This window comes from Homarus americanus, unplaced genomic scaffold (assembly GCF_018991925.1).
Source record: "Homarus americanus isolate GMGI-L3 unplaced genomic scaffold, GMGI_Hamer_2.0 scaffold48354, whole genome shotgun sequence".
In the NCBI taxonomy this organism is placed as follows: domain Eukaryota; kingdom Metazoa; phylum Arthropoda; class Malacostraca; order Decapoda; family Nephropidae; genus Homarus; species Homarus americanus.
In genome coordinates, this window is record NW_024723833.1 from 3,232,992 (window position 1) to 3,246,830 (window position 13,839).

Consider the following 13,839-nt stretch of genomic DNA (forward strand, 5'->3'; position numbering starts at 1 on the left):
ATATATATATATATATATATATATATATATATATATATATATATATATATATATATATATATATATATATATATATATATATATATATATATATATATATATATATATATATATATATATATATATATATATATATATATATATTAATTGTTAATTTTGCTGATAAGTTATTCTTCTTGAGCTGTTTTCTTTTGCTTGTCTGAGTCCACATGAGTTTGTAAATGATTTCTGCCTTTATTTGCTACAGAGACGTAAGTACCAGGTCTACATACCAAGCACTCAACTTCCCATTCTTCTCTACCACTTCAAAAACCCTTGTATTTTGTCTTTAGTAATGTAGTGAATTTACATTTTTGTTCTGGTATTGTGTTTGGGGATAACAAAATAAAATATCAAATAAAGATCTCTTAAAGCAGGTGTCTGCATTCGGTCTCTATCGCAGTTTCTTCGTCCCGTTAGGATGACCCAAGTGCATTCTCTTACACTTCATGACATTGAATCTTGGCCATTTCTTCGAGCACTATTGAAGCTCAGGGAGATCTTTCTGCAGCTCTTCGCAGTCTCTTTGGTGCTTAGTTTCCCTAAATAACTTGGCGTCCCATAAAAATTTGTATGGAAGGATATGCAGGTTCTGGCATGTCAGTTATGAAGCAAACGAGCAACTGGCCCAATCCACTGCCCTGTGGTATCTCGCTTGTCATGGAAACACAGGATGATTTAATACCATTAAGCACCACACACTGCTTGCGAACATGCAGAAAAGTCTCCGATTGCCAAGTACACTTCCCCGAATCCCGTACCCTTCCATTTTAATTCTCAACCTTTCATGGGATGCCAATGAGGATTTTAGCAAATTCTAGGTAAATTTGTCAAGATTACCACCCCGTCCAGAATTTGGGTCCAAACATCCAGTACCTTGAGTAATTGTGCTAAACAGGGTGTCCCGGCATAAACCGTGTTGGCAATCTTTACAAGGATGTTTCATATTAATGGTCCATCATGGCATCTCATATACTGCTCTTATTTACTTTGCATACTATAACGGTCAGAGCACTGGTATATAATCATTTATGGAGTGTGATCGCCCTTCTTAAATATTATAGGACTCACACAAGCAATTTGCCAATCACTGGGGACCCTTATGCTCATCGGGCAATTGCAGAATAAGACCTTCAGGGGCTTAGCAAGCTCGTTGCACAACTCTGGGATACACCATGTTATGGCCGGGACTCTTTAGAACCTTTAGCTTTCAAAATTTATTTCTTATACCATCTTCTGAGAACACAATGTGGGTCAGCACTGTGTTAAACCATCTGTCCTCAAAATCAGGAAGATTGTTCGCATCCTCTCTTGTGAGCACCGAGAAAAGAATTTGTTGAACACCTTCTTTGAACAACACTATTGTGAACCCTTGTGACTGGAAGCAGTTAAACCCCAATGTCATGAGCTATCATATCTCAGAGGTGGGGATGTCGGGCCTAGCAAGACCTTGTTGGTCTTCTTGAATACAAGCTTGACATTACTCTACATTGCTGTTATTTCATTACTAAAATACTTGATTACCAGGATAAACATTCACCAATTACTTTTGTGCTTAAAACTATTAAAAATATTATAAAAACACGAGGTTATTAATGGCATCCTTTCCTGGTCAATACATGTAAAAACCTTTTTTTTTTATTTTTATCCCTGGGTTCTTATTGGATGTCCCTTCAAAATGGTGGAATCAGCCTACCAATGAAAACTCAGAATCTCAGAGCACTCCCCTCGATTTCATTTAGAGACACATGCTCCAATAAGTGAGAAGTTTGAAAGATTGAACTGAGCTTGGGAAATTGGAATTGCAATGGTTCTATTAAGAATTACATTGTCAAGGGGGGTGAGATGATTACAGGAAATGTTCCAACTCGAAGTAACAGAGGGGTGCATTCCCTCCCCTGCCCCCTACTTTTGATGTTTAATTACATAGTACTGTACTGTGAAATTGGTATGTTTTTCATTAATGTATTTACTTGCCTTATCCATACCTTTGGAAAAAAATTATTACAAGACTTTATTCATTTACTTCCTGGCAGATGGAAGAACACAGCTGACATCACTGCAAGACTCTCGGATCCCAGTGATTGGGCTAGACAGCTGCCGCAATGCATACCAGGCCTCTCGCAATTCTTTGATTATTAACCACAACCAACTGTGTACTTCTGGAGGATCCCTTACTACTTGTGTGGTTGGTATTGTCTCTTTTGCTACTACTTGAGCTATTTTTCAACATATTAGACTATGTACATAATTGGAATTGTTTACAGGTTATTATGGTGTAATTGACGGGCTTCAGGATGTGTTTGATTTTCATTGTGTTGTATATCCAGGTGATCAATGTGGCTTTAGCAAGGCTTGAAGTGCAACATTGGAGACACATTCGTGGACTGTGTCAATGCATTCTGTCTCCTGGGTGACTTGGTTAGACTTGGAGATGGTGCTGAAGCTGTTTCAGTTGCAATAATCAAAAGTGCTTGGTAGAAGCTTAGGGAGCTGTTGCCTCTATTGATGGCAAGTGACTTTCTCTGCTTGAAAGAAAAGTGAGAAGTATGATGATGTATGGCTGTTAAAGAAGATGGCATACTCTGGCTTGAGCGAGTGGTGAGGTAATTAACAAACTGAAGCCTCATAAATCGCCTGGTCCAGACGAGGTATATGCTAGAATATTAAAAGAATGTAGAGATGAGTTGAGTAATCCATTAGCAGTTTTATTTAATAAGTCATTAAAATCGGGCCTAGTGCCAGAAGCTTGGAAACTTGCAAATGTAGTTCCGATTTTCAAAAAGGGTGATAAATCAATTGCATCAAATTACCCATTAGTCTCACGTCAATCATAGGCAAGTTAGTTAGAGTCAATTATTGCTACAAAAAATCAGAAGCCACCTTAAAACATTCCTAATCTATTCTTTTCTCAGCACGGTTCACCCAGGGACGTTCTTGTCTCCCAAATTTGTTTAGCTTTTCAGAAGTATATGAAGCGGTAGATAATGATGTCATATGATATAATTTATTTAGATTTCAGAAGCATCTCGATAGAGTCCTCATGAGAGATTGATAAGTGAAGGTAGAAACACATGGAATAGGTGGATCATTATTAAAAATGATTAGGTCATGGTTAACTGGTAGGAAACAAAGAGTCAGCATAAATGGATTAAAGTCAGACTGGGTGCGGTCAAAAGCGAGTTCCCTAGGGATCTGTATTGGCCCTCTGCTGTTTGTTATATTCATTAATGATCTTGATTTAGACATAACTAGTAGGATTATAAATTTGCAGATGATACCAAAATGGGAGAAGTGATATTCAGACAGTGACTTTGAACACCTTCAAAGAGATCTAGATACCTTACATGAGTGGTCAGTAGACTGGCAAATGAATTTTAATAACTGATAAATGCAAGGTACTACAGATAGGAAGACGAATACAAACGTTAAGTATAAACTAGGTAACACGGAAATAGAAAACCCAGTTTGTGAAAAGATCTAGGTGTATTTTGTTAAACGACTTGAAACCTAGAAAAACAATGTATTAGATGCCGCAACAAGGCAAACAGGATTCTAGGGTTCATATCTAGGTCTGAGTGTCAGAACTGTTGACGTTATCTTGAAACTTTACCTAGCATTAGTGAGGCCACACGGATTAGCGGTTCAGTTCTGGTGTCCTTATTATAGAATGAACATAGATTCTTTGAGAGAGTACAAAGAAGAATGACAAAATGATCCATAATATTAGAAACCTTACATATGAAGAAAGACTGAAAAACTTAGGCTTGCATTCATTAGAGAGGCGTAGAGTTAGGGAGATATGATAGAGGTACAAGCAGAGTGATTGGCAAGGGTAAAATGGAAGATGTTCTTGAAGCTCAGTAATAACGAAATAACTAGAACAAAGTGGCTTTAAATTAGATAAATTCCGATTCAGAAAGGATATAGGCAAGCACTGGTTTGGTAATAGAGTTGTGGATATGTGGAATAGGCTACCGAAAGTGCTATAGTAGGATAGGGATTGGGGAGCCTCAAGATGAAGTTGGATAGGCACATGGAAGTGCTGGGATGGGTGTGAAAGGGATCTGCCCTGTATGGGCCAGTCGGCCTCCTGCAGTATCCCACTTTCTTATGTTCTTATGTTCTTATGTAATGACCATGAGAGATAGGAAACCTTGCTCAAACCAAGAGAGAAGCTGTGTATTAAGATCATTGGCAAGGTTTTGTACAGTGGCAGGCGGAGGTGTTTTGGGCATCTGGAAAGAATGGAAGAGACCAATTGGGTCAAGAGATAAATGAGTTTAGATATGGACGGGAGGAGAGCCAAGGGTAGGCCAAGAAAACATAGGGAGAGGTTGTAAAAAATTACCTCACAGATAAGAACCTGATGGGTGAGGTTCTTATCATGAGTAACCCACACAAGCATTGAAAATTACCATAAAATGATGATGATGAGTTATATGTCAACTTCCCCAAGCTTGATACATTAGACAGTATAAACTTTTTTGTAGTCCCAGTTTTCCCATTGGTGGCAGTGGTCACAATAGGGAGACCGTGCTTTATCTAATAATTCCTCTACCATATATTTACGGTATTAAATGTTCAGACATCTCATTGTCACTCAGCAGAGGTAGAGGTAATGGCATGTCTTATTGGTATTTACAGTAATATATATATATATATATATATATATATATATATATATATATATATATATATATATATATATATATATATATATATATATATATATATATATATATATATATATATATATATATATATATATGTATATATATACATATATATATATATATATATATGTATATATATATATATATATATATATATATATATATATATATATATATATATATATATATATATTTCATGTAAATCCACAATGAAAACGTGGATAAGATAAATCTTGATAAAATCACACGGGAAAATGGAAACAACGGAGTACCTTAGCTTTCGTCTTTATTCAAGACATCTTCAGAGGCAACTGGGTTACATGGACAGAGAGAGGCTTAAATATACATGGTGACCTAAAAATATAAGGTCAGGTCATAATGATGACATCCACTAATCCGCACACCAACACACACGTAGAGGAGCTTAAGAGAAGGGTGGTGACGTGACTAGACAGGTCAGGTCAGAAAAAAGGGACCCACAAAATAACTATCATACATCAAGATCAAAGGTTTTCAAAGCATTTTTAACCTTGGGCCACTGACAAATAAATTTATGATGGTCAGTTCAAAACTGATAATATGTTACATAAATTTCCTAAATTCAACAAAAATGGTAGAAAAGTTCACTTACTTTGAGGTGTGTATGTAGAAGGCTTCTGTTGGATGATGCTGGCTGGCTTGTGTGAACCAATGAGTAAATCTGATGGATAATCGGTTTTGTGTTTTTTTTTATGGAGGGAGAGTGTCATTGCATTAGTAAGAATGACTGAAGGAGAGTGAATGAAGAGAAAATGTGTGTACAGTACTGTATTTACCTTTGATTATTGCCATCCTGCATCTGGCAGAAAAGGACTTGGCATTGTGGAAATAATTGTTTCAAATTAGACAGGACCATCTTCTTACACAATATAGTTTGACAACCTGGTAAAATATTGATATGAATGGTAGATATCTCCAGAAAGATAATAGCTGGTTATGCCCTGTACTGTATCTATGTTCAGCACAGTTTATAAAAATCAAGATATGTATAAATTTTTAGAACAGTTTAGGGGTGCAGTGACCAAGTGGATATAGCTCTCATTTTTTTCTTGGGACTAGGTGGTTCATGCTAGGGATATAAGTTGAACACTGGTTCTTGTACTTCTTGCCTCCCTTGTTAGTGACAGAATACTGTAGCTCAATACCAGCATGAAGTTATGAATGGAAGTTTGTTCCTGAAATTAAATTTTATAACAATGCTAGGAATGAGCAACGTTGCTTCCCACTAGCCCTAATGGGTTGGTGATGAGAGCAGGACCTGGAGGTGAAGGAAAGTCTAATTTTCAAATTTATTTGTTTTAGGCTATGAATAATTATGTGATCCCAGTGATATGAAAATAAATTTCAGTAACAGTTCTCTATTGTTCCCTGATATTCTTATTACATAGTTTCCATGGCAAATAAAATAAAACTATACTGAAATGTTATATTTATGCTCATAACTTCAGGTATCACCCATGGCATAACAAAGTGTCTGTTCTGTCCAGTCCAGGAGCTTTGAATTCTTTCAAGACAGCTATTTTCTTTTTAAAGGTGTTATATGTAATTGCTATCTCTAATGTTCACGTTCTACCCCTGAGGTATGTCTTCTGTTAGGTATTGGCATGTTAGCCATCATCTCTTGTGTGAATACTGATGCAAAGTGTCATCTGCTCATGATCATTTTTCAGAGCCACATTGTTTTTGTCCTTTAGAAGGCCAAAAGTACAGTATCTTTTATTTTCATTTTGCTCTTGGTATGTGCATAAAAGGACTTGGATCTTTCTTAATCTTTGGGCTGACTTCATTATGAAACACCATTTTGCTAATCTAATTTCCTGATTGGCCACATTTAGAACTTTTTTTTACTCTGTACAGTACTGCTTAATCTGCAAGATGTTTTACAGTCCAATTTTTCTTTTAAGATGATATTTTCTTTGATGACTTTCCTGGATTTGTGATTTATCCACCTGGCCTTATTCCCTCTCTTCCTTGATATCCAGGATATATGTACCCTTTACTGTTGTCTCAAGGATTTCTATGAATTCTTTTCATAATTTGCCTGTCTGATTCCACTTTAGTGATGTCCCCCAAGTTAATTATTTGTAATTTATCCCACATGATTTGGTTGTATTCCACTATAGAATGGCCTGTTCTGATATTTAGTCGAGTATTCATATATTGTGGGTCACTGCATGCCTCTTTCAGTTTCTCTTGCCACAGAATGACTCTCAGGGTCATTTTCTTTTCTTAAAAGGATGAGCTCTTTAATCACCATCGAGGACACTGGACTTGTTAAAGAATTAATGAATTGGAGTGAACATTTAGTGACTTTCTCCTTATTTCCTGCTGTGCTTGATTAGGTTTGTCAAAGTTGTTGCCCTTTATTTATCCATCTTAGCAAGGGAAGGAAAGGTAGAGTTGGGCTTTCCCACAGGAAGTGTTTTGTCAGAATTGCTCAGCCTCAATTTTAGAATGTCTGTTCCTTAAAGAAAATTTTCTGATTACCGGTATCTTGTAGTGGAAGGCAGTTTGTCTTATTTTCCAAACCTTTCTGCTCATGATCCTTGAGCTTGTAAGGTTATTGAACAAGGTGTAAAGTGGAAATTTTGGAGACTTCATCTTCACCATGTTCCAGACCAGCAGAATTGTAAAATTCTCAGGATGAATGTCTCTGACTTACAACAAATAAATATAATTCAGAAATCTGATTCTTATTTCTCTATCAAGCTTAAAAGTAATTTTTAATTTAAACAAGATGAATGGATTCATCTCAAATCTTAAATTCAGGAGAAGTGGTGTTCAACAGGTGAGATGGAACATTGAAAAGGAGCTGTGGTTAATATGTCTTGATTTAAAGGATGCCTATTGACATGTCCCTACCAGTATGTACTGTAAAGAGGTATCAGGAAGTTTTTTACCTTTCAGCTGGGGAACAATTCTTGCTTTGGATTTGAAGATGATTCCTAGAATATTCACAGAGCTTTCAGGAGTCATGTTACAGATTTTCTCAAAGTGACTTAGCATATTGTCTTTCTAGATGAGTGGCTGGTTTTAGGCCCCTCTTGGGTGGCAGTATAATGTCTAGGCTTTCTCCCAGCCTGGAATTTTCTTTTCAAAGAGGAAAATTTTGATGAAGTTAGTTTGTGCCATTCTTCTGATGGAGCTAGGTAGTTTTTTCATGAAGTTGAAGATGAGAATGAATGTCTCGAAGCGAAGTTCAGAGACAGAGTGTTTCCATTCCGTCACAAACTAGAAGTGCCTTGAAATGGTGGAAGTATAGAAAATACCGTACAGTAAACCCCCGCTTTACGCGGTTTCACTTTACGCGTTTCCACGTTTACGCGGTACCCTGCAGAAACCGGAATGCTCACTTTCCGAGGTGTGTGTGCCCTTACACACCCTTTTATGCGGAGAGCGGCGCGAGCAGGGTGCGCACAAGGTCGGCCAGTCATCAAAACATTACCGAGTTCTTCACCCGCCACCCACCACAGCTGGCCCAAGTCAGTGATAGTGATAATGATAGTGAGGATATGGACTTATATGGACTTTGAGGGGTTGACAAAGAGGCCCTGCAAGCCTCTGTGGTGGATAGTGATACAATTGATACAAGTGATACAGGTGAGGGCCAATAATCTGCCCTCTGCCTCGGAACCAACCCTCCATCCCCGTGTGCCCAGCCATCTTTTCTACTAATGTAAGTGTTAAAAAACCTAATATTATTGATATTTCTCTTAATTATTAATTGTGTGTGCATACCATCATAAAACTAAGAAGTTATTTTTACTACAACCTAGGTATTGTGTCTGAAAAAGTCGAGTTTGGGGGTCGGCCCGGTCTCTATTTCAATTAATCCCATATGTTATGTTGTTCACTTTACGCGTTTCTCACTTTACGCGGGCCTCCGTGGGTTCAATTGACCGCGTAAAGTGAGGGTTCACTGTATTGTACTTTGCTTTTTACTCTGTACCTCTTCACCACCGATTGGCTTGTTAGTCACTTGGGTGGTTGGTCTTGTCTCTGTTACACACTTTTGGCAATTACTGGGCATGTACTGGCTCCAGAATGCATCTGAATCTGTGCCAGTGTTGGTCAAATTTTGTCTTAAATGAATTCATACTCATGCCATCACAACACTCTTTGGCTGATTATTCCGCGAGTTCACAACTCGCTGGTTGTCTTTGGTGGTTCCTTGGATGTCCCCTAATTTATTAATTTTTTATTTGTACTATTTCATCAAGATGTAAGAAGGGATGTCTCTTCTTCATAAAGGTCAGTATTCTGCTTTGAGGAATTAGCATATCAACTCCAGGGCTCTTTCTCTCAATGAAATTTAAAAGAACATGTTTCATTTCACATTTGAGCTGTCCTATTTAATTATGCCATACATATTGTGGGGACATTGAATATAAAAGCAGATGTGTTGAATAACAGAACAATGTTAGATCCAAATTATTTCTTGTGGATTCTCAGACTTGATGTTAATCCTATGGTGAATTTAATTTACTGCTTTGATGGGGAAAGGAAGTCAGTGGCTTGTTCAATCTCCTCATTGTTCCTCATGAGTTTATCCTTTAATGTCCTGGGTTAGTACAATACAGGAAGAAACCTGCAATGTTTGGTCGGGTCACACTGGATAACACCCTTCTCAGAATTCAACCCATGACACTCGTGAGAGATACAGTGCACATATTACTGCTGTACTACCAATGCCCTTCAAATAACAGCAACTCCCAGACTTCATGTTGCTTGACCTTCAGGAGGGTTCTGCCTGGGTGGATGTACAGTATTCTGTTATCTGTTTTCTCCTCTCCCTCAGTTGTTACAGGTTATAAAGGATTATTATATTCACACCAACTTTTCTCCTAATAAGGTTTTGTTTCCCTTTGTATTTAAAATTTGTTTCACACCTGTTCGGATCCCTTGTACAGTTTTAAGTTAGAGAATTAGAAGAGATATGATTTTGTCCATGTTTTCAATTCTACAAACTTCATGTGTGGATATTTTTTATGCTGTTCCCTGTTTATTCTAAAATTACTGTATGTTGATAATTTATACATACATCAGTGTGTGGAACTTCCATGGGTATCCTTATTTTTACCTGAAGGGAATTATCTATTAATGTGTATAGCTTGGGATCTGCATCAAGGGCTTCACTGCAAGGGGGAAGAAACATATAAATTTAGTTATTATTTATCTTTTTCATTATCTTAATAATAAATACATGTGTGTTAGAGGAGATATTTTTCCTTTTGTATTATTTTATTGTTATGTTTCTTTTCTGTTAGTATACAACTTGTATTACTTTCTTTAATTTCTTTGGTTAAGTGGTCTCAGTTAGTTCTGTCTCCTATATCCCTTAATTTTCTTAGTTATATTATCTTTTATATTATGATTTACTTGCTAATTATTTTCTAAGTACCGGTACTGTACAGTGTTCCCTTGGTTAAGGAGCACAATCCGTTCTAGAAGGTTGTTCGTTAACCGAAACCATTGTTTCAAAGGGTTTTTGGGTAATTGGTTCCAGCTCACCGAATATTGCCTAAATTCAACAAAAATGGTAGAAAAGTTCACTTACTTTGAGGTGTGTATGTAGAAGGCTCCTGGATGATGATGATGGGAATTAGAATGGGGGTGGAGGAGAAGGGAGAAGGGAGAAGAGAAGGCAAGGCATTGGGGTGGAAGAGAAGTCACCCCATGGCACCATTTCACCCATAAAATTTTAGTTCTCTTGGTGTAATTCAAGATTATTTTCTTTAAATCAACACTGCACTGCATTATATATTGTCAATATGTAAAATAAATTTCAAAATGACCAATAATTTGCTTGCAAACACAGAAAAAAGCATTTAGTTGAAGAGAGTCTCAAGCAAGATGTTACTTCCACTGAAAAGACAGAAAGACTGGTGCCTGTTTGGTGTGTTGCCAGGTTGGATGGCGTGCATGAAACTAGTTTCCTTACCTTCAATTATGTTCAATAATTGTTAAAATGACTAAAAAATTCAATATTAAACTTTTAAAATTATTGAATAGTATAAACTTCTTGATATTTACTAAAATAGTAAGGAATTTAAGCCCTAAAACCGATTACTGTATTGGTGGACTATTACTACAGCTGGTGGACCGCCAAATGCAAGCGAAAACATGTTGAGGTCGGCTAGTAAAAAACTCGTTAATCGAGGGATTGCTCGTTAACCGAAGTTAAGAATCTTATGGAAGGTAACTCGTTAACCGAGGGATCACTGTCCAGTATTTCTTTCAATATTTTTATTTGTTGATGTATTTCAAAATTCTTTATCTTTCTTTTCTATATCTTATGCACTATATTTCTTTCAATGTCATTATTTGTTTCTTATATTTCCCTCTTACTTCTTTCAATATTTATCAGGGCTTAGTTATATGCTATTCAATGGATTAACCTGGGAAAACCATATCATTGTTTAACATCTCTTGGTCTAAGTATACTTACAAGGTAGACTGCCACTACCCAGGCTTTTATTAGAATATAACTGATATCATTAAAAATGTTAGGTAGCGTGGTAGATGAGCTTTTAGGCACGTGGGTTACTTTCTGGGAAGTAATTATTAGAAGGGAAGAAGCAGTGATACTCACACTTTACTAATTCAATATTTATTGAAATCAAATGTGAATAAGATGACAATTTGAACCTTTAGTCAACAACAAAAAATAGGTTCAATCACTCATTACTTTACTGCAACACGCACACAAATACAGACCACTAGGTTTTACATATAAGTAACAAAATAGATCTTCAACTGTTATATTATTTCTTTGACAATAAAGATGATCACTTTACACACTTGCTGATAGCACAGTGATGTTAACACATTTCTTATAAGATCATATTATTTCTGAATGAACAACATGGAAACAGATACAGTAGGGTCGGGATGTATCGTGACTTTATATAACGATTTTTTTTATATCGCGGCTACCAAAATATCAACATTTTCCTATATACAGTTGTACCCCACTTAACGCGGTCAATAGAACCCAGAGGGTCCCGTGTTAAGTGAAATCCGCGTTAAGTGAACAACAGAACATATGGGATTAATTCCAATAGAAACTGGCCCGACCCCCAAACTCTACTTTTTGAAGACACATAACTATGTTGTAGTAAAAATAACATCTTAATTTTATGATGGTACATGCACACAATTAATACTTAAGAGAAATAGAGAAATACAGTCGCCAAGTTAATGTCCATTCAAATAATGGACTCAACTCCCTCCCCCTCTCACACTACACTGCCGGCTCTTCCCTCTCTGAGAAATTTTTGGGGGAAAACCACTAAATTTTAATAAATAATACCTCAAACTAAAGTTAGGATAATACAATTGACATTGCTGGATTCCTTGTAAGACCAGGAATATTTTGAATATAAATGTCATATATTTTGCACAAAAGATAACATAGTTACCCAGAGAAAAATTTTATCTAAAATTTGTATGTCTAATGCAAAATATATGATGTTTATATTCAAAATGATCACCAAATTATAAGAATTCCAGCAATGTAAATTATATTCTGACCGGGTAATTTGTATGAATTTTATGAGCTAAAACAAATATCTTCAGTTAATAAAAAAAATAATAATCTTCACGACACTATCTGTCAATCAAAGTACCCCACCTTGCCTCCCCCCCTCTTCCAACCGCACTGTCAGTCCCAACCCTCCCCCCACCCCCCACCAATCCTCCCTTCAAGAGATGTGGGGTGAAAAAAATAAATTTTAACATTTTGTATTAAATAATACCTCAGATTAAAGTTAGGATAATATAATTGACATTGCTGGATTCCTTGTAAGACCAGGAATATTTTGAATATAAATGTCATATATTTTGCACAAAAGATAACATATTTACTCAGAAAACATTTTATCTAAAATTTGTATGTCTAATGCAAAATATATGATGTATATATTCAAAATGATCATCAAATTATAAGAATTCCAGCAATGTAAATTATATTCTGACCGGGTAATTTGTATGAATTTTATGAGCTAAAACAAATATCTTCAGTTAATAAAAAAAAATATATTCTTCACAGGGTAACAGATGGTCGGTCGGTCCCTCCCTCCCCCCCACCCCCCACCAACCGTCCCAAGGAGATGTGTGGGAAAACCAGAATACTTAACTTTTTTGTAATAAATAATACCTCAAACTAAAGTTAGGATAATATAATTGACATTGCTGGATTCCTTGTAAGACCAGGAACATTTTGAATGTAAATGTCATATATTTTGCACAAAAGATAACATAGTTACTCAGAGAAAAAATTTTATCTAAAATTTGTATGTCTAATGCAAAATATATGATGTTTATATTCAAAATGATCACCAAATTATAAGAATTCCAGCAATGTAAATTATATTCTGGCCGGGTAATTTGTATGAATTTTATGAGCTAAAACAGGCAGGGTGGCGGGTGGGGCAAATCTAAAAATAGCGTCTCGAGCCGGACACTCACTGGACACTCACCGCGTATATGTGGAAAAAATCCGTGTTAAGTGAAAGTTCAGCTCTGGCGAGGCACCGCGTATATGATAAAACGCGTTAAGTGAAACCGCATTAGGCATGGTAATACTGTACAGTATATAGCGAAAAAGAATTTATTTCGCTAGGGAAATCGGGCAGGAAATATTTCAAATGTACCGCCATGGCAAACAAATGCGTTATTTGCTCACCAGAGGCGCCACCATGGCTGCTCAGTCACACATTCACGCTCGCCCGCTCAATCTTTCCGAGTGAGTGACGAGAAGCAGCCGACTGTGCTGCAGATCACGACTTCTAAGGCGAGTCTCAATGGGTTGCTAGTGACGTGAAAAGTGAAGTGAAGATAATGGAAAGCTTAATGGAAATGATTTAATACTGTAACTAATGCTTTTGGTTTGTTCGTTTATGATTGTTAAGTGAGGGCGCCAGTGTGTCGTTTATTGCTCTCGAGATGGCGCGTCAGCTGCCGAGTCTGGTGTTCCCAGGATGGTGTGTCAGCTACTGAGTCTGATGTGCCTTGATATTGATATAGCTTGTTGTTCCCGAGTCTAGTGTTCATTGGTGCTTTAGTTAGTAAGAAAATGAACTCG

The 13,839-nt window shown here is 36.6% G+C and overlaps 1 protein-coding gene across 2 annotated transcripts in view; it reads left to right on the forward strand.

Moving 5' to 3' along the window:
• Window positions 1–13,839, forward strand: part of LOC121863748 (CLIP domain-containing serine protease B9-like) — a 69,967-nt gene that overhangs the window by 55,163 nt on the left and 965 nt on the right. For both annotated transcript variants that reach the window (XM_042362515.1, XM_042362516.1), the window contains exon 9: window positions 2,076–2,227. In XM_042362515.1, the coding sequence (XP_042218449.1) occupies window positions 2,076–2,227 (152 nt within the window). The remainder of the gene's footprint in view (window positions 1–2,075; window positions 2,228–13,839) is intronic.